This window comes from Perca flavescens, chromosome 9 (assembly GCF_004354835.1).
Source record: "Perca flavescens isolate YP-PL-M2 chromosome 9, PFLA_1.0, whole genome shotgun sequence".
NCBI classification, from domain to species: Eukaryota; Metazoa; Chordata; class Actinopteri; order Perciformes; family Percidae; genus Perca; species Perca flavescens.
In genome coordinates this window covers 20,897,179-20,921,546 of record NC_041339.1, presented here as the reverse complement: position 1 = coordinate 20,921,546, position 24,368 = coordinate 20,897,179, and the positions used below count along the sequence as shown (strand labels likewise).

General features: G+C 39.9%; 1 protein-coding gene across 2 annotated transcripts in view; it reads right to left on the bottom strand.

Moving 5' to 3' along the window:
- Positions 1-493: 493 nt before the first annotated feature.
- Positions 494-24,368, bottom strand: part of negr1 (neuronal growth regulator 1) — a 153,112-nt gene continuing 129,237 nt past the window's right edge. For both annotated transcript variants that reach the window (XM_028587407.1, XM_028587408.1), the window contains one exon: positions 494-731. In XM_028587407.1, the coding sequence (XP_028443208.1) occupies positions 631-731 (101 nt within the window). In that variant the 3' untranslated portion in view covers positions 494-630. The remainder of the gene's footprint in view (positions 732-24,368) is intronic.

Here is a 24,368-nt window from a genome sequence, read left to right as displayed (position 1 = left end):
TGAAAAAGCCATGCCTTTTTTCTTCTTTTGATTTTTTCCCCCGATATTTTCTGTATTTTTTGCGCACACTCAATCAGAATTTGTATTGTTAGGAATCTAAATGTCTTTTCTTTGTTCAACCCATAATACATTCAATACAACATTGGTATGGTAATTCTGTGTACTGAGAGACTTGGCACAATTGCTTAGCCATTTTAGCCATGGCCAATTTAGCCATGTAAAAAAATTGCCATTTTTGCGCCATCGCCTCAAAGAGAAGAGGAAGAGGCATGAAAGTAACTCATTTGGGAAGTTTGGGGGCTTGATGTGATTGGAGGTGGGGTGGGGAGGGGGTGAGCACTGATTCACAACAAGGTGGTCAATCAATCAGAAAAGAAGAGAGAAAATAATAATAATAATAATAATAATAATAAAATAATAATAAAAACATCATAGTATTTACATGACAGAAATTTCACCAAAAGAAAAAAAAAAAAAAAAAAAAAAAAAATTCCCCACAGAAAGTATCGCTGATTTTTTCCCCCATCACGGCTTTTCAACAAACTGTACCAGATTGGATTCCAGCCTTCAGCAATGTCAAAAATGATTCATAAATGCTCTCGACAGTCATTGTGTCTGGCCTGGCCTCTGCTAGTACACGCTGATGAAGGAGGAGAGAGCCAGGACCAGGTATCGGCAGGCCAGCGGGACGTGCGCACTTCCTGTGCTCCCATAGGGTGCAGTGTTGGGCGCTGTGGGCAGGAAACAAGAGAAGCTCTGATTAGTTGTGATTGCACTTTTACCATTTGTAAACCCATAGTCAGCCTGGTATGGTGTTTCCAAATGAGACTGTAAAAACTGCAATTTGTAAGAGAAACCTAGACTTCACAACAATGCTGCCACTGTACTGTATATTCTAAACAGTGGTGGAAGATGTTCTCAGATCCTGTGCTTATAGAAAATTACCAACACCTCAATGTAAACATACTGCATTGCATAAAGTACTGCATTTAAAATCCTACTAGGTCAAAGTAGAAATATTATCAGCAAAATGCACTTTAAGCATCAAAATAAAAGCACTCATTCTGCAGAAAATTGGCCCCTGTGACTGATATACTATTATATATTACATTATAAGATTGTTAATACTGATGTATCAAAGCGTATACAGAATACTATTGTTATAGCATATATACAATTTTGCAACATAAGTTGTGTTAAATGTGACCATTCTTTGGAATATTCTCTAATCTTTGCTTTTTTTGTGAAATATAGAAGAGTTGTACATAGATTTAACCTGACTAGAGGTCTAATGAGGCTGAGTAATTGAAAACACCTGTGTGGGTTAAAACTACAATTTTATCTCACTGAGATGTAGTGGAGTAGAAGTATTCAATGAACAACTAAAGTAAGTTCCTTAAATTAAATTGTACAAAGTGCAGGTGCTTGATTAAATGTACTCTGTTGCTTCAGATTCTAACATATTCCAAAACACTTTTCTTCCATCTCATAATCTCATATTTTTCTAGTGGGGTGTCAAACAACTTTTCCTCTTCCATAGTTGTACAAAAAATGCCATCAGTGGAGAGAGGAGAATTAATGAGGGCAACACAAGGTCTATTTCTTCACATTCCTATTGAAGGCGGCTTTGTTTTGGGCTGTTTGTGTTTCTCTGACCAGCAGAGAGCGAGCCACAGTAATATGAACAGGTCTCTCTGGAGAGCTGCGTCAGGAGGACAGAGAGGGAGAGGGCAGCCTTTCATTTGGAGGGGGGGGCTACTCTGCCTCCTCAACACAGACGCACTCTTTTAGTTTGTAGCTCAGTAAAGCACACCTCACAGGTTACAAAGCATGCTCTCCCTTAGCACACGCATACACTTACATCATGTATGGGTCACACACACACACACACACACACACACACACACACACACACACACACACACACACACACACACACACACACACACACACACACACACACACACACACACACACACACACACAGCAAGGCAGTGCAAACAGGTTCTGCTCTACCAGGGGAAATCATGTTGTGCACAGCCCATATCAGCAGGGTGCCTCTATTTACACGGCCATGTAATTAGTTCACAATATAACTCCTCTGATGAGGACCTCACGTTGCACAAACACACCAAGCAAAGCGACGACAAAAAAAACAAATACTGTACATACGCAGGTGCAGTCATGAACATACAGTAGAAAGTTCTTTTCTTAGTGTATTTCTAAAGTAAGAAGTTACTAGGAGTTACACACACAAGAGGATTGTTAGCCCACTGTGCTGTTATTATTGTGACCCGGGTATTTATTCAATAACAACCCTGCGCTGGTTGTCATTAGAGTGGCATATGGCTGTTGGTATGTTAAAATGAATACGATCTTGCAGGGTTTGATCTTTTTTTTCCCCCAACATAATAGCTTGTGGGAAACAATTTTCTCAGGAGATGACGAGGAAAAAAAAAAAAAAACACCCTATCATCACCTGACATGGCGCTGCTTTTACCTGGTATTTCCAAGCATTATTTGTCGGCACTGAAGTTGTTTACCTATTAGAGTGAAAACTATAGCTCCACTGACAGACGGGAAAGGGAGAAAAAAAAAAGGAAAAGTGGTGGATAGAGGAGCACAAATAGGTGTAAATTTGGATGATGTGTGTGTGTGTGTGTTAGATGCATGGCTGGCCTGTGTGAACTGTAGCCCCTGTTCCTTCTCCTTGTCTCTGCCTTTCTATCTTTGTCTCCCCTTTCTACCTCATTGTCTCTCTTTGTATCCCTCCTCTCTGTCTCTCTCTTTCTCTCTCTCTCTCTCTCTCTCTCTCTCTTCCCTATCCAAATTACAGGATAATGACACAGTTTTCCTGGGCTGTGAGAACGAGCCGAGAAATGGTAACCATAGCAACAGCTCCTGTCCTGCTCAGCCGACCCACTGTTGTTGGAGCCTGAGTGCGCTGCATTGTGCTTACCACGCTAGCAAAATCATTTGGGTTGTGTGTGTGTGTGGTGGGTGGGGAATAAGCAGATGTCACTATTTCCCTTCTTCAGTTTCTCCTCTAATCAGTGTCAGTGTAGTTCCTGGCTCAGTAAATGCTGCAGTAATCGCATTAATATCTTGTACACAACTGCTTTTCATGCAGCAGTTCAGGGAGTTTTAGAAGGTAATTACTGGATCTCTGCTATGACTCGTGTTGACTGGGCTGGAGAGCATAACAATAAACCCCTCAGTACTTCAGGAAGGGAAGTGTTAAGTGAAGTTTGGGAGGTAGTCTATGTTTTGGGTCCCTGCCTCCTCACAGTGTTTGATTTTGGGCTTGTTTAATATCTGCCTGTGTCATTGCGGGGGGCTTCTTTTGTTTTGACTGTGTGGGTTGTAACTTGCCATTTTAATTAATTCCCCAACCAGGAACTGCCTGCAACACCATTACGCTGCTTATTAACATGAAGGGAATAGAAAGACAGAAAGGGGGCGCAAAAGAAAGACAGGTACGAGGGAGAAGAAGGGGGAATCAAAGGAAGAGAGAGCTGGGGAAAAAAGATAGTGATTGAAAGGAGTGTGAGAGCAAGGCATCAGAAGCAACAGCGGACAGGAGAGAGAGAAGGGGGGTGGGGGGCTCTGACTGAGCTGTACCTCTTTTGGGTTTGAATTTAATTGCCATGTACATCAGCAATGAGCTACAATGAAGTAACAGCATCCCAGACAATATATCATAGAGAATCCAACAGTTTCAAGATGCGCAAATGCCGGGAAGACAAGCAGCGCTCCAAAGGGAGAGGAGTGGAGGAGATAAGTGGAGATGAAAGCGATACGCTTCAATTACTGTTTTGTAACCGAATTGAAATGAAAAACTAAAGCCTCCCCAGCTCTAGCCAGAGCCATATGAAAATAACAATCCCTGGTTCTCTCCTCTGACTCTGGACTGAAGCCATCAGCTTTAAATAGCGTGGAGGGAGTATGAGCCACTCTCTCTCTCTCTCTCTCTCTCTCTCTCTCTCTCTCTCTCTCTGTCTCTTTCGCCCTCCCCCCACCCAAATCTCCATCGACAGCAGTTTTGTCACCCACATATCATATGCACAACAAATGCTAAGGCCCTGAACCTCAGTCACTGTTGACACAGATAATGAATCATACTGAAATATGCAACAGTGACACTCAATGCAGGGTTTGTTTTGAGTACCATCTCGAGTGTTATGCACTGCACTGTAATTCACTGGAACACATCATTCATGAAGTAATAGCGTGAGCTCCTTTCCCTTCCTCTTGTCAGCCCTTTAACCATCACACACACGTTGGATTTGTAAGGTTTGAGCTCCATTCAGAAATCCAGAAATCTTGCGTTTGCTTGCGTTAAGTTTTATGCGTACACCTGAAAATGCAAGAAGCAAGGAGAATAAAACGGAATCTGCCATGTTTTTGTGTTGGGTCAAGTCTCCAATTCATTCATTCGTCGTTTAGTGGATGATTCATCCCCTGAGTCTTTGGTCGTATTCTCCAAGCAGGCTGTCACGAGTGGCGCACAGACCGCAGCCAGCCAGGCAGCATCCCAATCCCCCCGAGGAAACAGCTTCAGAGATGGGCTCTTCTGAGCAAGGGGGGAGGGGGTCCTTGACCATCAATCAGTGGCTTCTGGTCCTCCCCCCGCAGCACCCCTGGGAGAGCCCACATGAGACACTCCTGAGCCAGAACTGATCCTGTACACACCATGCTGTAAATTGGGCTAAATCCGTCTACATGCTCTAGGTTCACAGCAACCACCAAGGCTGTCTTTAACACAGTACAGCACAAACTAGGAGCAGGGGGGGGAGGGGAGGGGTTCCGGGTAGAACTGCACTGGTGTTTGGTAAAGAGTATAAATGGAATATCACGTAACTCTCATCACATTTGATGAGAGGATGCCGCGCTTTCAAAGAGTGTGCTGCGCTCCATCGTTTTTTAAATGCTTACACAACGAGAGTGTGCAAATGCTTTACGGAAGGCGACAAAGACATTTTCCATGCTTTACCTCACTTCAAACCACTGACAGTGAAATACGCTCGTCCCCTCGGCCACTCATCTTGTACCCTCTTGCCTGTAGCAGCCTGCCATATTGAGTTGCAGCACAATTGACTTGCCGACCCATCAGCTCATTCATCCATTTCTCTCTCTATTCCTCCTGTTCTTGTACAAGCAAAATGTTCATCATGACCAGATATGATGTTCAAAACTCATCACCTTCGTCTCCCGCTATGATCGTCACACACTGCTGCTCCACAGAGCCCTCATTCACACGGACCTAGGAGCTCATTAGCCCCACCAATCATTTGCATTAGTGCTAGTAATGAAAAGCCTCCATTAATAAGGTGGCCTTCAGAGATCATTTACCCTCCTCCGCCTCCCAGTACTGCCATATCCTCAGCCCAACCCTCCACTCCCACCCTTCTTTCCTCCACCTCTTGGTACCTGCTGGTTATCAACACCCAGCAGAATGTTTTTGGGGCTGGAGCCCAGCCTCTAAATGCTTCTCTCAGCATCAGTATCTAACTGGAGAGTGAATGAGTAAGAGAAACGGGTCACCTGATAGCTTACTGAGTGAGCTGGGAGCTCTCGATTGCAGGCAGGCATTGGCCTTCAGCTTGACTTAATCAACGTCTCTGTGGGGTATCTGGACACATAAGAGAGCCCTCAGCACAGCGTGAGCTGGAGGAAGGAATCCTGATGGAAAAGACATTTACAACGTTCTCCACACGGATACTGTTTTCCTTTTCATTTTTGATCGACTTCTCACTTTTACAGTCCTTCTTTCCTCCTCATTCTTAAACAGAAAGTGTACTATTCCTTTTATTTGAACTGAATAGTGAAGTTATGAGTCTGGCATCCAGAATTCAGAGTGACCTACACATATGTTTATTGCACCTATCAATTCAAGGACATGCTTTATGCAGGAAATCAATGAAGTTGCAAATGATGTACTTTATATGCACGCCTGATGGATAAATCTCCATTTTTCAAATGTTTTATGAATTTTCCCTTGTAGGTTTGGTTTTTACTCTTTTCTAAATTTAGAGGGTAAATCCACATCAGCACATTCTGGGAATAAACAAAGAAAAAAAACGCAGTACAGAGTGGATTGATACTTTAAGCGAGTGTTTTTAATCACAGCATTTCCAAAAGCATAATTACTCTATGACTTTGGCTGCTCCCGCTAAATCTGTTTAATGTTAGAGGCTTAATAAAATGCACAGGGACACAAACAAATGGAGTCAGCATCTAGCAAATTCATGCAGACCCACTTTTCTTTTCTCTCTCTCTCTTCCTCTTACTGTCTCTATAATAATCTCCCTCTCACATTTGGGTCTCTTACTCCCACTATCTCTAATAACTCCCACTGCCCCCGTCTCTTCCTCACTTTTTAATGCTTATCAGGGTTTTATTTCTGTGCAAGTCCTGCTGCAGGCCCAAGGATTTCGCTGAGTCAGCCGTTGCTTAGCTACTGTGCCCTTGCCATGACAGCGACAGTCTGGCCAGTTATGAGAAATGTCTTACGACAAACCGACGCAACTTGCATCTCCATGAGGTGCTCCATCAATACAGCCCAGGGCTCCACACTAACTTTTTGCCTTGGTGCGCCTAACTTTTTTTATTTAGGTGCAGCAGCACAAAATTTAGGTGCACCCAAATTTTTCCTCGCATCGCCGTAACACTGAATGGCGATACACAATATATAGCTCTGTAAAGTGGGCTGAATGTTCAGTTTTAAGTCAAAGCCACTTTTCACAAGCTCTTTTATTAAAACAGATTGTGATTAAAATAAAATGCAAAGACAGGGTTTCCTTTACCAGTTTGAAAATATACAAGTGTTTGTAAATGAAAGTTATCTAAAATAAATAGCCTAGGATAGCCTATATATAAAAAAAACAAAAATTATAGAGAGAGAGAGAGAGAGAGAGAGAGAGAGAGAGAGAGAGAGAGAGAGAGAGAGAGAAAAGCTCCTTCATAAGCTTCCAACAACAATAATAAAAGAGAAAGAGGACGCCCGGATAGCTCAGTTGGTAAATATAGAGGTTTGACTCCGACCTGTGGCCCTTTCCTACATGTCATCGCCCCCCCCCTCTCTCTCCCCTTTCATGTCTTCAGCTTTCCTATCAAAATAAAGGCCGAAATCTTTAGAAAAAAAAAAAAAAAAAAAAGAACGACCGAAAGACCGAGGGAGTGCGATGGACTGAAGCATATGCTAGGCTACTCAGAGAGTGACGGCTGACTCATTAGCGGCGTTACAACCGTCTTGTGTAGGCTATGAATTGTCTGTATCGTCACTGTGTTGCATTTTCATGAACTATGATCCAGCAGGCTCCGTCTTACACGCTATTACTCAACGAACTGAAGTTAGTTGCATTTAATAACTTCTAATGTGTTTTTCGCCGTGGCGGCCGCAATAACAGAGAGTTACCAGCGGAAACACTGGTACCAATAAAGGTTTCCCTCTCATACTTAACAATATACAGCTGTTTTAATAACAATTAAAACTGTAGACAAATGTCAGGAGTTTGGACCAGCCGGTGCGACCTAGGAAAAATCTTAATCGCACCCTTACAAATTTTGTTCGCATTTATGCGACCAAATTGGTCGCACTCTCGAGCCCTGATACAGCCCGATAGCATCTGATCTCCAACCAGGAGGCAACACTCTTCCAGGCCTCTCTGTTTCGCCCGGCTCTTTCGCCTGTAGCCTCCTAAAATACCAATTCCCCGCTGTTATGTATGTAGGATTATGATAAGACAGCTCTCTTTTATCAATTTCCATTATGGTGCTGATAACACAGCAGGCCTGAATGTTGAGGGTTAAGTGCATTTTCCTCTTGATGGATATAAGATAACTTTATCACTGCAGACTGCCTGGTTATCACAGTTCACCTGGGGCTTGTCGAACCTGACTGGAATTTGCTCACGCTGAGCATCTTTGCACAAACACACAAGCTGCAGCCAAAATTTGCTCAAATGGTCATACTGTACACAGAACAATCCATATTTTTGTTCTTATTTACCTACCCTGAGCTGTTAATTGATTTCTCTCACATCAATTCAGTGGTTTACAGAAATTCTTAGACCAAAAAAGGCCAAATCAATTGCCAAGTGATTAGCATGTGCAGTGGATTATTTCTAGCTGAGGCGCTGCATAAGACTGAGGCTGCGTGGAGGAGAGGCACAATTCAATGGAGGCACACACCATATGTTTACGTTAATTATTGCTAGCTCAAAGTCTGCTTTAGATAGTGTACGCCCATAGGCTGTGTGAGTGTCACACATGAAATATTTCTTTATTACACCAAGACAGAACCTGAGGCAATGAATGCACTCCAGTCTCTACTCCCCACCTTGTTGCTGACTGCCTGCGGGAGGCTCAGATAAAAGCTATAGAGTCCTGAAGTTAGCACCATTGATTCAGAGGGGTATTTTATACAACAGTTCAGGCACGTGCACATATGCACAATACCAAACTGGTCCATGTGTGTGAATACCTTCCTTTCTGATTCACACACTGTGAATTTGTTAAGTAGTTAACATTTTTAAGGTATCAGAACTAGATATAAACATTTCTAACCTTCCAGCATCTCATGCTGCATCTTCATGGACAATAAAAAACAAAACCCTAAATGGTGCGCTAATGCTACTTAAATGACACTTTTGACACATGTAGCTTTGGGACATTTCAGTCTGGAATGAGAATGAAACCCTTTTTATACTGAAACTCAAAAACTAATTGTGGTGCTGTTAATTAATTCTTAATATCCTCCGTCTGCTGTCCTGGAGATGGGCTGCACTAAAAATCCAAAAAATTAATGACAGATGCCTTTAATCTGAAGGTCGTATTTTGTCCGACATTTCTGTGGGATCACTGCAGACGGGAGGACTGAAACATGAAGGATCCATCTTACTGAAGTTCTGATTTAAATTACGATGGGTAGGCCTCCTTTACAGTTCTACAAACAACACAGACGGTGAAGAAATCAGAGCTGGGGACTCAAGTTTGAGACTCGGACTCAGTCGCACACACAGTGACTTCAGACTTGCTTGAGATTCGTCCTCAAAAGACTTCAGACTCAAATCAGACTCAAGATTCAGGACTCGTGAACAATCTTCATTTAAAAAAGAAACGTCTAATGAGCTGAATGATATTCCCCTCCCTGCGTAACATCTAACCTACCTAAGTAACACGTAGTATGTAACGTATCTGCTGCATGCTGCTACACGTGAGAGAGGACAACAAAAATGTTGACCGCACCAGCAGCTGCTGTGCCATTCATCAGAAGCTTTGACTTAAATCTTCAGACAACAGGGCCCAAACAAAAGAATCGCTGAATGCAAAATATGCGGTATCAAGATAAAGGATCCTGGTTCAACCGCATCTCATTTAATCAGAAGCCTGAAAACGCACCCTGATATGCATGTTTAGCTCAGCATTGGCTATCTAACGTTAGCTTGCTCCTTAGCTTTAGCTACGACCTACGAAGGTAAACTCCGACTATTGTTTGCTAGATGTTACGAAAAGATGAATGAGCATTTTTTTGTCTGCTTCCCAAACTTTTCAGGGGATTTAATGTTACGTAATCATTTACGTCCTGCTGGCTGCCACCACGTTAATTATTAACGTCGGCTGTGCCCCAATACAGGTTTATTGTTGATCATGTAACGTTACATTTAATTTAGTTAAAGTTACACTGGGTTTAAGAGTCTGGGGTCATTAGTAGTAGACACAGTGCACATTAGATGGTTGTGGCCTCTAAGTTAAAAATAGGTTAGTTATTCATTTTAGAAATGCTTTGAATTCCTTATAAGTAGCTATGCAGTGTGCTTAGCAGCCTGGATGGAACAAAGCAGGTGATACAACACTCATAACACCGAGAGACTTGATTTGGACTCGAGCTCAGAGAGCATCTCTGCATTTTAATAATGTAAATGGATGGTGGAATTGATTTTAACCTAGTTTAATCAATAACAATGTATTGTATGTATATATATATATATATATATATATATATATATATATATATATATATATATACACATATACACACACACATATAGACATATTATATGTAAAATAGCTTTTAGACTAAACTTAGAGACACCTCAAACAAGGGCCCCGAACATGACATTGCTTTTTTGAAAAGGCTAGGCCAAAGAGGTTGGGAGTCACTGGTTTAATCTTGTGATACAATGCATTGTATTTCATAAGCTTATTTTATGTTCTTCAATTTAAAATGTTCAAAACAAATCTTAGAAATGTAGTGGAGTACAAAGTACAATATGTCCCTCTGAAATGAAGTGGTGTAGAAGTATTTAGTAGCATAAAATGGACCTCAAATTTGCACTGATGTAACTTTCCACCACTGTGCTGAAGCAATAACCTTCTACATATTGTAAGTGTGGCTAAGCTCAACTTCACAGGTCTGGCTGCTTTTTAAATGCTTCCGAAAATCGAAACAGTTTAAGAGTAGACAAGTGAAGGTGGTCTGATGCATCACAAAATGCTGCCAAATAAAAACAATGGGTGCATTTGAAAGTTAAGTGTGACACCCTCAATTTGAGTGTGTTCCAGGCGCTAGACCACTGTTTGGAAGTGCTGAGTTATGTGCACTCTGTACAATGACAATGAACATATGGATGTTAGGGTTGTATGAATAAAAGGCAGACAATATCACTTCACACTGAAATGTGTCAGATCCTAAAAAAAGCCCTTAACTCTTATCTGCTCCTCCACAAACACCCGTCACCCCCCCACTCCAAATTCACTTTAGCCTTGCCTTTGTAGGCTTATCCTCCCTGCTACACTGACACTATCGATATGCAACTTTCACGGTTGCATAAATACCAGAACTGATGATGGTGACACATGCTTTTTCCCTTTGATGTGAGACTGCGGTTAGTGACTGCAGCTCCCAAGTCTGTGAGTACCACTTTCTCTGCCTTTGTGTTCCTGCTTTTCACATGAGGTCAAACATTATTGACTGGAATAACTGAGGGGAATAAGTCTGCATTTACCGACAAATTGGACCGGTGGATTGACCCCTGGTTCAACTTAGCTGGGTACCAGGAGCAGCAAATATCAATATCTCGGGTAAAACACACACATCGTGCTTTGAAGCCGCAAACAGAGCAGATGGATTCACATTTACATACAGTTTTCTTCATCAGGTTGACTCATTGCTCTTGTGACAGTGAACGCGAGTATGGGAAATGTCAGCTCAATTATATTGCATTCATACCATTAAAGGCAATTATGGAAAAAGGGTCACAGAGTATCCATAAAAAACGGTCTAATGCCATCTGTCTGGAAAATAATGATCAAAGTTCCACCAGCAATTTATTGGTAAGACCCAGAATCCAATCACTCTGCTCCTCTATCATTGCTAATGTGTCCTGTATAATGTGTGAGAAAAAGAGTGAACCACAATTAATTGAATCTGCACTTTCTCATCAAGACTACTTCTATTACTAAAACAAACGTATCTAAGCAACACATAAAGCATACTGAAAAAAATAATATCCACATAAGCTAAGAAATATGATGTCAAAACACAATCAGTTTAAAAGAAACAACACTTTCCTAGATTTAACTGCAGACTTGCAGCGAATGTTCGACCACAGATTGCATAAGGTAACGAATAACCATTCATTTGAACGTGCTCTCCTTGTATGATTCATGACAACTGTCTTGTTTCAGTCCAACAGTGTATTGAATAGAATGATTTTTCACCTTGAAAACAGCATTAGTCAATCTGGAGACCTGCAATCAGCATCTCCAGAGGTCTTCAGGTGTAAATTCTCTATGGCTGGTGATATTTTATATTATTGTTACAGTCAACAAATCTCATGAAAAGACCAAATCCAATGTAATGGTTTATCTCTCAATCCTTTTGACTTTCCCATCCTGTCTGTGGCACGCAGCCCAAACCCCATTGATTTCTACTGAAAATGTAAATCTATAATACTGGCTCACTAATATACTTTTTTGTTTTGTTTTATTTTTTGAAAAAAGGTAAAATGATTTCTTCCATTTAAATTTTAGAAAACTTTACTCAAAAAGGAGTAAACACATTTGGTGCTCCAGTGAGTATGTATGGCACCAGCAGGGTGTATGTGGGATTGACTAAAAAAAAAACCTGCAGTGCCCACATTCATTGTAATGAAGGAACATTCTACCCAGTGTAACGATTTGGCTCATTTATGTGTTTTTAATAGTTTTTGGACAACAATGGAGCACAGAGGAAAAATATATATCAGGTTTTAGATACACATAGAAAATACTTTTCAGTGATCAATTTATTGCTGATGTTGGTCTTTTCATGGAATGTGTTGGCAAATTAAATATGTATAACATAACCTGAACTTATTTATCAACAATTACACTCATTCCATAAATAGTACACGTTGCCATACTTTATGGAGGGATGTTGTTTAATTCATTGACTGAATATATAAATATATTTAGGTGGGTAATAAACCACCCACATTTAGTTTTGGGTGGCTTATCAACCCTTTTTTGTCTGGTTTGGTCTGATTTGAAACAAAGAAGGGGGTTGCTAGTCATCTCAAAACCCATATCAGTTAATGTCAACAAACAAAGCAAAAGACACAAAAATCAAATTTAGTGGCAGATATATAGAAGCAATGCAAATGAGCAATCCAGGAAGTAGGGAATATCTGTCCGATTCTGATCTGTGCTAGGATTGCTCAGTGTTCTCGTGAAAGGCACATGGGCCCCTTTCCAGGTTTTGTGGGCTGTTTCACATTGGGACGCAGATCTGTGGCTGAAGGCCCACTGGGAGCCACCCAGCATCACTAAGATCTCCCCATGCTAGATGGCATTAGGAATAACAAATGTAAAGCTAAATGGTATAATCCTCACGTCTCCTTTCAAATGTGCTCAGACAAAAGCGCCTGGGATTCTTCAGTGCTAATTAACAGTGTCAATGGTGACAGGACTTTGGCTTGTGAGTGGTTCAACCCATTGATTGTTTCAAAAATGTTACAGTAATTCAGTAGGAAGGGGGGACTTGGATTAAAAAAGGGCCGTTTATCACTTCAGAGGCCAATAGAGCCTTGGTGTATTGAGTCCCGAGATTATTTTGCCAAAGGCATCTCTCAGCGTATTCATTGACCTTTCTTCATCATTAGTGAATATAAAAGGGGTGGATCTTTGTCAAAAGCCTTGAATAATCCATCAGTTGTGAGGCCAGGGGAATACAAAAGGGTTAATAGTTTCTGTTTGTGGCCTTCAAGGCTTTACCCTGAAGCACTTGTATTTCAATTCCTCAGTTGCATGAGAAGAACTGAGGAGGGGAGCGAGGAATTGAGATAGCAGTGAGCTAGACAGGATGCATAAAAGTGTTTGTGCGTGTGCATGAGTGTGTGCATTAGGACGTGTATCGTTAACTGTCAGCAAAAACCCTCAAGCCACCCACCACTAATGCACATAGCCATACACACGACGCCACCCCCTTCACCACCACCACCACCAAATGGGAACATACTCGGCATGTAAGTGCTTACTGTATGCAGTATGTGTGTTGGCAGGTGCGTGAGCATGTTCTGCACTCTTTATTAGCCTCTAGGTGTGTTTTACACATGGCACAACTACTCCAACTTGCACTGAGAGCCTTTAGTATTAGTGAAGAGTTAGCCATTCTTAAGCAATGCTGAGGACGCCAAACAGCTCGGAAATCGAGCTGATAGAACTAACCTTATTTAACGGCCAGACATCCAAGCCATTTCCCCAAAGAGACTGCCATTTCTGAATGTCATGACCTTTTCTAACCACATTTAAAAACCTCCAAGGTCTTCAAGGTGTGATTTGTCAATAAAAAGATTTTGAAGACTCGTGAGGAGCGGTAAACAGAGAGAGAGGCGATGGATATACTCAGCTTTTAATGGGTGGTTTATTGCAGATACTGTCATACTGTTGTTGGGCTGATTGAGAGGTTTTTCCTAAGGCTAGTGACAGTGATTGAAGTGGTGTGTGTGTGTGTGTGTGCTAGATGAACTTTAGTGCAAGTCCACACAGCTTTAATAGCATAAATACAAGAGAAATGAAAAGAGAGAAAATGCTTTAGGGGTACCTGTGTGTGTTAGCGTGATTTAGTGTTTGTGTTTGTGTCATTTAGTGGGTGATGGGCAGTGTGGACTGATTTAAGGTTAGGGGAATATTGTCGTGAAGAGCAGCTCTCGCTGTCCTAGTCTTAGAGATAATTGTCTGCCAGAGTAAAACAACAGTGTTTCTGCACCGAGCACAGAGTTCATCCTGAGAGGGCGGAGGGGTGACACTGAAGACATCAAACCTGACAAAAGAAGTAAGGAAATAATTTAAGAAAAGAAAGAGAGGAAGGTGTCTGGGGTGTGATTTTTAGAAGACGGTAGACAAAAATCTTTGCTGTGCCATAAGGACAAAGCCTATAGAACCACATAATCGATAGCACAATGTTTTTGAAGGTGACACAAGTGCAGGAAGTCAACAGGACTCTTTTAGAAATCTCTCTGTGGACAAAGATAGGAAAGTGCAGAAAATCTTAAGAATAGGACTCCTATCACATTTCCCTTCGGTATGATCTTACGTACAAAATGAAGACAGAATGCGGTGAGAGTTGTGCAGTTTGTGTTTGAGCTGTTTTGATTAAGAGGAGAATTCTGTTTTTCAACCAAAGCTGGGTGAAATGCAAATCTGTAGCCAATGTAGTCACATCTCTGATGACCGACATCAGGCATTTTCATGCAAGTGTTGTAAGTAGGAGTTAACCCCCTGAGGTCTAAGCCATTTTTTCCAATATTTGGGTTGCCTGGTTTCATTGTGTAATAATGTTTGCATAACCTCAAGTCAACCTTATTATGCACAATCAAGTTATAGATATCATTTTTTTCAGGACAACCTGGCCTTTCAAGATATGTATGCTGTAGGGATGTCATGAATGTATAAATTGTTATATGACTATAAATACAAAAGAAAAGAATTAAACAAAAATAGAATCTCACAGAAATGTATTCAAATCACACAGAGAACAATAATAAACATGACTTTTGGCTTTTGGAAATTGTTTCCCAAGTCTTGGCAATCAGGGTAAACAAAAATAAACACTGTAACTAACAGAAATGTAAAACTATTTTGATTTTTCCCCAGAAAATTCCCCACGCTTTTATCCAAAAGTTAGTTGTGCCATCTCCAATACACCTCCTACAATACCATCCAAATGAGAATCTCTGCATTATTTATTACATTTACACGGTTATATCATTATTTTGGCTTATTCGTTCCACTCTTAGTCCTATTTAGCATTTATACGTAGTTTATAAGTAGTACACAAACTGTTATAATCGTTTATAACACATATAATGTGTCGATAATGATATGGATCAAATATTAGGTTTTTGCTATTTTTGCCACAGCTAATTTACTGTATGTGTTTATTATATACTGTGAAAACGTACAGTACAACTGAAACACTGCACAAACCTCTGAAGTGTCACTAATCTGGTTGCAGAATTAAGAAGGGTAGAAAATGATTCAGCAACAGACTTTTACAATAAACCAGCAGCAAATGCATCTCCATATCATTATGTCTGTATGTTTGATTTATACAAGTCAAACAAATCCTAACTTAATAATTCCTGTGCACATTTGGCAGGCAAGGGTTTAGCAGAGGTTGCTTTTAGAGCCAGTGGGTACAGTATCTTACTCTTCAAGCATCTCCCACTGTCAGTGTCAGGCAGGGTTTGTTTTGAATGGGTAAACTAATTACTATGTAATTCCCAACACTTATCATGGAATGACATATAGGCACCCCGTCCCTCTAAGATTCAAATACATGGGAAGAAGACATGTCATAGGTGGGTAGAATTCCTGCGTTTTAAGATTTATCAGGATAGTTGGCAACCAATACTCAAGCCCCCTGGCACAATTACATGAAAGACGAGTAATCTGCTGGTAGCCAGCTGTCATAAATGAATATATACTGTATGAAACCACACAACAAGCTGCCCAAGCCTGACACCCAAAGTCACAAATGAAGCTTGTAGGAAATGGTTGAAAATGCAAGTTGGCTGACAGAAACTGCGTAGTAAATGCTGAGTGTACACAGTAAAATTACAGTATTTTGAGGCAGTCTTAATTTCTTCAATGGAAACGGTGACTAAATGTTAAATAAAAACTAAACTATAATCTGAAAAAAATATGAAAAATGATATAACTACCGTTTTAATGCAAAGTAATTTTAGTAACATTACCAATTCTTGGAAGTAGAAAATATCAAATTTATGGACTGAATTTATTTACAATACCACTGAAAATTACACAAAAAGTAACAAAACAGCTGAGACAAAAACATGCAGGCCAGCATGCTGACATTACTAAAAAGGTAAGTTAATGGTAATAACCATTATTAAGGCAGTGGATGTAATGTTCAGTTGGCTATCTTTCATGTTTATAAGCTATCTGTGGGAATCATGCATTTATTTTGGCGGTCAACCGCATAGCTGTTTGCTCATGGCATGCACTAGTGTTATTGGATGCTTTCGCTGCTCATCTTAAGCTAAACCAAGAATGTGAATAGTATTTTAGTGAACATGTGAGTGAATACAGTACAATGCATGCAGTGGAGAGCTCAGGTAGCAGCACTAAGTGAACAGGAATGACAGGAATGTGGTCTGTGTTGCATCAAAATCTGTGACCTGTCAGATTCTGTGACGGTAGAGGGTCAACTATAGGAAACAGACCAGAGTTTGGGAATGACAACTGTATTTAGTATTGACTCAACTGTTTTAATGCATGTTGACAAGGGCATTGTGTGCATTGCATGCTGGTATAAACAAGTTATCATCTGCTAACCTAGTGATAACACAACACATGTAACCATGGTAACTGTACACATCAAACACGGTGACAAGTGTAGCCATAGAAATGAAATGGATGTGGCATAGGAACTCTGAGAAGACATACAAAATTTAAAAATGCACAAAAAAATTTGACTAATATTTTACTGACAAAAACAACACTAAAACTAACAGTAATCAAATGACTAAAATGTGAAAAGAAAGATACAATCCAAGGCTTTTATCTGTGAGGCTTTGTAAGAAATGGCCAGGTCTTTGAATATGCAGTCCAGCTGATGTCTTAATGAAAGCTACTGCCTCAGCTCCTCATCCCTCATGAGCTGAATACAAAACCCGAGAGTGATGCAGAGAAGAGCCTCCTAACAACTGCGCGATGCTTGAAGAGTGCATTTACTGTATTTCCAAGGGCAATGGCAACATGTCCAAAGCCTTCTCTCCATTACCACTAAAAGTTTTCTCTTTTTTGCCTCAAAATTACACCCATTTAACTCTGCTGAAGAGAGCTCTCACCAGAGATGAGAGAGAAGGAAGACCTAAAGCAATGCACAGTGTGAATTCACTGCCATCTACAAGTTGGCCAAAAAGCCATCTTTTCTGATTTACCGCAGCCTCTACTGTAAGTGTGTTGCTTTCTTCAATCATCCTCCTTAATGCACTAACCATTAGAGTCTGTCCAGAAAGAGAATATACCCTAGTGTCTCAATTATAGGCCAAGACTGGATCTCTACAGCAGCCTTTCATGGCCATAAAAGGAAATGACTATCCATTTTCTGCTCCAGCTCTCATACAGCAACTGCAGAGTCCTGTCTGTTGTTGGGAGCACCAAAACTCATCTTTCCAACTGAATCGTCTTATTAATCGCCCTGACCGCTGTGGCGAGAGAGCCAATTAAAGTTGGAAAAAGATTTGAATTGACAAAAAAACTCTTTTCTTGTCCCGTTAACGGTGACTTCCCTTCTTATTTGCCACAACTTTCAATTCACGAGTAAGTAGTAATGCAGGGTTTGAAAAACAGTTGTAAATACAAGATCAAAACAGGGGAAGGATGTCACAGACCTGAAAGCGCTACATTGCATAATGTGCTTTGATCTTCTGGATGCAGCGGTAGATGCAGAATATAAGTGACAGCGACAGGGATAAAAGAACCTCCTGTAACAAGAGCTCAAATACAGTACTGTAAGAGGTGGGAATAAACATATAAAAGAAAGAAGATTCTTTGGCACAATTTAAAAACTGAAAAGGCTCAGACAGGTCTCAGTTTTAATACCCACCACCAATATTATCCTCACAAATACTGAGAAATATCCATGGAAGATGAGCAGAGAAAAAAGTGAAGTCTGTGAAATAGTTTTCTTGTTCTTCTGAAAGCAGTTATTACGGTTTCTGTGTGCTCCGCTGTGTTTTTTCTTTGTGTGCGTAGGACTGACAGCATGACCAGGTTTGCATTTAATGGCCGACACTCCTGAGGAGATGTGAGAAGTGGGAGAGATAATCAGAGGTAGAGAGGGGAGATAGGTACATTTGGGAGCAAATAGAGATGGAAACAGAGAGACTCATTGAGAGATATGTGGGGTAAGTAGAATAATCTGCAGATTGGGGGGGTGGAATGGACAGCACAGGCTTTTATATTTGAGACTGACAAAAAGGTGAAAAGCAACCCTGAAAATGAGTCTTTGCGACTGGCAGAGAAGAAGAGTGAAAGCTAGGGCCCATGAAATATGGATAACAACCTGTTTATATAGTACAAATTGGATGGAGGATAGGTAAGTGGGCTTTTGTGGAAGTCCAACATGTGCTGCAAATGCTCTATGAGAGTCTGGAATCAGAGAAATGTACTGGACATTGACTGTATTACTGCTAAAGCAGCCGGAATCCTCAAAAGAACATTATCCCAATACTTAAAAGTGTTTAGCATGAGTACATACTGTATGGCATAATTTAAGTGCTTCAGCTCATACTGTAATATGCGTCCTATTACCGCATTGCCATCTCCACAGCGCTGTGTCAGCGATGGAGTATGCTCTAGCTACAGCACATATCTATCTATCTATACACATTGCTGGCAATGTACATCTGTTGAGCTAGACTGACTATCCGTCCCAACTCTATCACCTTATAAGAATATCGATATTGGATGGTTCTGCAAAACCCCGAAATATGTTCAAGAGCTTTTTTTAATGTCCAATGTCAACGTTTTAAAATTCCTTGCTTTTTCCAGCTTCAGTTCACTAGTTTTATTGAGTAAGTTAATTTGTAGTTATTAAACTTTGGTTACCCCTAGTGACCGGTTATGGTACTGCACTAAAAATAACTGACCTAAACCAGGAAGTAAGCAAGCAATCCACTCATTTGAGCCCTCAGAAGGCATCGCCTAGTAGATTTTATGTTTTATGGTCTATTCTTTATAAGTGACATTATTTTAGTAAAATGTATTAAGTCTAATAGTCATTGAGTTGTGTTATTTCTAAATGATGTAGCAATAAGATAAACATGATGTTTGTTGGCTAATCACTTTTGTAGCACCAAATCTGTCACCTGGAGGATTGTAAGCATTGGCCACTTAATACTTGGATTTTAATTGGTCTGGATGTCTACACCTTATAACACACAAGAAGGTCAGTTCACTGAGCATACCAACTTCTCCTTCCTGCATTGGTGCTGAATGTTGCCATTAGACTTAAATTGAGAGGTGCAAATCATTCAAAATACTGGTCTGTCCATCTATGTATCAAGTTTTTTTTGTTGCAATGATTGAACAATCAATATTAATTTCTGTTTCCAGGGCTTTTAAAATAAGTTTCCTTTTATGAAGCATATCTTCTTAAGTGTTTCACAATTAATTAACCAAAGCAAATAAGGAGAAACAGACATCACTTTGTTTGAAAGCACCCTTCCCAGCACAGTAAAACCCTAAATCAATTTCAGTGTCGGTATCTCCCACATTTAACTAATAAGTATTAGCACTCAGAATGTGTTTTAGGGCACTGTAATAAAAAGCCCATCCACGGCAAAAGAGAACCTAACCCGTAATGATGAATATCACACAAACAACCGGGCACCAATCAGACAAATAGCAAAAATAACACCTCCCTGATTCTTACTCATTAAAATGAATTACAGAGAGAAAACAGAAGATCATACAGCAATCATATTGTCTGCTTTTATTATATCAAACATAATGGCTTTCATTTCCAGGCACGGATACTGTTGATCAATTAAATGAACTCTGGAAACACTGGCACACTTTGATATTTCAGAGGAGCATGCTGTTAAGCTCAGGAGCTCTATAAAAGAGGATAATTAGTGGTCTTACTTAGTGCTGGATGTATCCTGTATAATGTGGTGTATTAGGAGGAGTTTTGTACATGCAGTTGATGGAGAATTTAGTTTTTCTATTTACTTTCCATTAGACTATACATGAGAAAAGGAGGAAATACCAGCTTTATTTCCTGAGCACAGCCTATGTGTCTTTAAACCTGTGTACTGTAACAACAGGTTTTTGACTTGGAAAGCTCACAGTCTTTAGGTTCCACAGGACAAAAACCCATCTCTATTTACATTGTCCAGGAACCTAGGGGTCAAGTATGATAGATGACATGCCATCTGCTTATCAGGCCCTTTCAGAGATGATTGGGGGAGTTAGCACTCGGGAAAAATGAAGGTCAGCGTATCACCTCAAAACAAACTGTACGGGACAGGAGTTGGGGTGGCGGCGCGGTGGCGAGAGGAGGGTGCAGGAGGGGTTTCGCACGGCTCTTGATCTTGCCACCATATCACTGATAAGGCTGGTAGAAACTGCACTGCCAAAAAGGATTATCTGTAGGTAGCTCAGTGTGTCTGATCGTAGGCATGCTGGGTAAAGAGAGGCAGGTCTGTTTACTGTAGAGGCTCCTCAAGAAGTAAAATACTGTAGTTCAGTCCTCTAGGATTTACAGTACCAGTCTACTCAGACAAGACCCATACGTAAGCTAATCAGTTGGAGATGTTCCATCTTTTTGCATATTTCATAAGTGCAGTGTATTTATAATGTCATTAGCTGGGGGTGAGTCAAAAACCCGAGCATTCAGTAGTAACATTGGTGACTGTATTGTAATTGCCACTTGACGCAACTGAACTTTAGCATGTCTGGCTTGTGCTTCTGGCTGCGGAACAGTCAATGTTAGAAAAAAAAATCTGGAACCTGGTTTGACTGTCCTAGAGTGTCAGACTGCTTATCTGCTAAGCTAAAAATGTCTCAAAAGACAACATATGGGACGTGAATTAAGTTTGGTTTGAAAAGAACTGAGGAACAGATGAAGATAATGTGATGTAACTAGTGATGTGTACTGATTGACAGTGATTGACTGTTCCTGGAGTGAAACAAAAGACAGCCAGATCTTTTCAGCTCATTCAATCACATCCAAGGAATTCAATATTAATCTCTGAATATCCGCGTTCTCCTGCACAATGTCAGAAATAATCCTGATGGAAATTAAGGACATACTGTGGCAGCAAAAATGTATTACTGTGTCTTAATCAAAGATACCTTTATTATTCTTTTAGTTTTTCCTTCAATGACTTTTGTGAATATTTGACTTTTTCCTGGTGACTGGTTAATTTAGGATGACCCACTATTCAGGTTATCAATTATAATCCGTAATAACCAGTAGTCCATGTGGACATGTGGCATATGTTGGTGCATATGTTGTTTATGAATATATTGCAAGAACTTAGTATGCACTGCTGCAGGGCCCAAGAGCAGGAACACTCTCTCACTCTGTTAATCGTTAGTATTTTCAGCTAAAAAAAAAGTGTAATATATACATGCTTTTCTGTTTTTTAGAGAAATGAGCTCTGAGTTCAACATGTAATAATTTGCAGTGAATTAGTGAGTATGGGAGGCAGATTCTCAGTTTCACCAGCTCTGATGTTGAAGCTTTTGTGTTGAAATATGACTAGAAACAGAACCTTTGTTAAATGTGACACCATATTGACTATAGCCTCACAGTTGTTTCAAACAAAAAGAAATACAGTAAATGTCAAAGTCACTTTCTCTTCATTACAAGCCAATAGCTGATAGCAACCAATATTCAGGCTCAGAGAGAGGCTGTTTCTCATTCACAATGGAGTGCCTCAGTCAAACTGGGTGCACATCTGAAAACGTTATTTAAAATGTTACTTTAATCTGTTACTCTTTTATCACTATTAATTCCCACTGAGGCCAAAGATGGAAGAAAATGTGATAGCAAGTCCAACAAGTCCAAAAGTTATTATATTTTAATGCACGCAGCTAAACATGGATTGGCCAACGTTAGAAAATGTTGCAACGGTATTTTGAAAAACAGTCAACTGTAGATTTATTCACCAAAGTAATGCATTACATAATTTCAAAGACAGACTAAATGTGCGTATGAGCTTTTTCCAGTAAAAGTTAGTCTAATATTTATAAAGTGATTGCCAAGAGAGAATATCAATTTAGAATTTAAGAGAAAAATGCCAAGTTGTTTATGTATTGATAAGGCCTTGCACAGTGTAATATCAACAAAATGTGCCTTAGGGTACCAACATCAGATAACAAAATAAAGAATTGCAAGTAGAAACCTAACCTTGTTTAAAGTCATCTTCCAAAGAAGACATTATCCCAATTCAGACATGAATTAGCCAGCTAGCCTTTGATTAGAAGAAGCTTTACATGCTCACTAAAATAATTTGATTAACCCAGCTCGCTGAGCCTTAGGGAGCCGAGTGGGTGACTTTTGAATTTCGGAGGACTTTGCAAGAATACTTAATAAAGTAGATTATCTCTTTGATGTTCTGCTTTGGACCTCGAATAAAGAAACATACACTACCTAATCTCATTCTAAATCAATCAGAAAATGGTCTTCATTAGGTTGTGAGACTTTTAATTTCAAAACATCTATATACAGAAATGCAGAAGAGAAATGCAGGGCACCATTCTGGATTAAAAGTGAACAATTCTTAAAGGTTGTTCCATCATGGATCCCCTCAACACAAGTTCCGTGTTTCATGACCTCCTCCATTATATTACATTATAAGACACGTAGACCTTCATGGAATCATTAATCTTTTCTTTCTATCGTCTAGTACAGTGGTTTTCACTATTTTTTTTCATGAGAGCAACACTGATAGGACGAAGTCAATAGGAGAGCCATTTTTAGAGCAAAACATCAAAAGTTACATCCAGTCATAAATAGCATGTCTGTCCCTAAACACACAATATGCAATTTTTTCTACACAAAGCTGGAAAGACTAGATATATAATAATATATATACGTATATTGTAATGCCACTGTTTTGGGTATTTTTTTTTTTATATAAATTATTTGTAAAAGAGGGTTATGTTATAGCCCTGCTTGTTTTTATGAAATATCTGTATTGACTGCATGATACAGATACAGAAAACGTTATTAATCCCCAAGGGGCAATTCATTTTTACAGTCTATGCCATCCATGTCATGAATAAGTACGACAAGAGTAACGGCAACAATCAGCCTCCACATCAACATCAACATGCCAGTGACAACACAAATATAGATAAACCATTTGTTTTCAGTATCCTAATGGCTGAAGGATCATGATCATATCACTGTATTATTTACTGCCATGCGAGCCACAAATTAAAGTTTGGCGAGCCACAGGAGGTTTGCAAACCGTGCAATGAGTAACACTGGTCTAGTGCTGCATGCTGGGCCAGAGGAGGGTCAAATAAATGCTTCACATGCTAAGTTTCCAAGACGACAGCGTCAGAGGTCCATCCTCCTCCGTAATTACCATAGTTCTGATTATACCAGATAATGGGAAAATAAATAATAAAGTGTATGAGAACAGGATAAATAGGGGAGTGAAACTTGAATTTTGTTTATTTAGGAGTTAACATGGCACATGGGAATCAGAATGTCACACGCATTATGTATAATGCATGTAATATTCCTTGAACCAGTAGCACTGTACACTGTGCCTTGCAAAAAGACAATACATTGGGCTCAGTACAGTGTTAAGAACATTGTTTTTCTACTGTCAAGTGATTTGCAGAAATAAATAGAATTGAAAGCCTGTGGGAGCATATGTTATTATCACAGATCTACATTTCACTGGGATGACAGGGTGGCACAGAGCCAGCTGCTTTGGAGTATTGGATCAGTGTTTTATATTTAGGTAAATACATACAAATCTATATGCTAAAGATAAAACAAGCTTTCCACCTTTATTGTCAACAGAATGTGGTATATTACCATTTTAAACATAGGCAGTGTAAACCTTTATGATGCAGTAGATTCAATGTTCTGTCAGGTAGCCAGATGGTTTCTATTTTTGTCTGTGGTTCCCTGACAAGTGTGAACATATCTGTATGACATTTATGAGATGAGATAAGATAAGAAAGGACAAGATGAGACAATATTGTTTTGATGTCCAGGGGTGAAACCCAAGTGTAATAGGTAAATAAAAGAGAGACATTTTAATTTAAAAGCTATTACAGGAAAATGCCCTAGACCAGTTGACCATTTGAAGGGTATTTTGCAA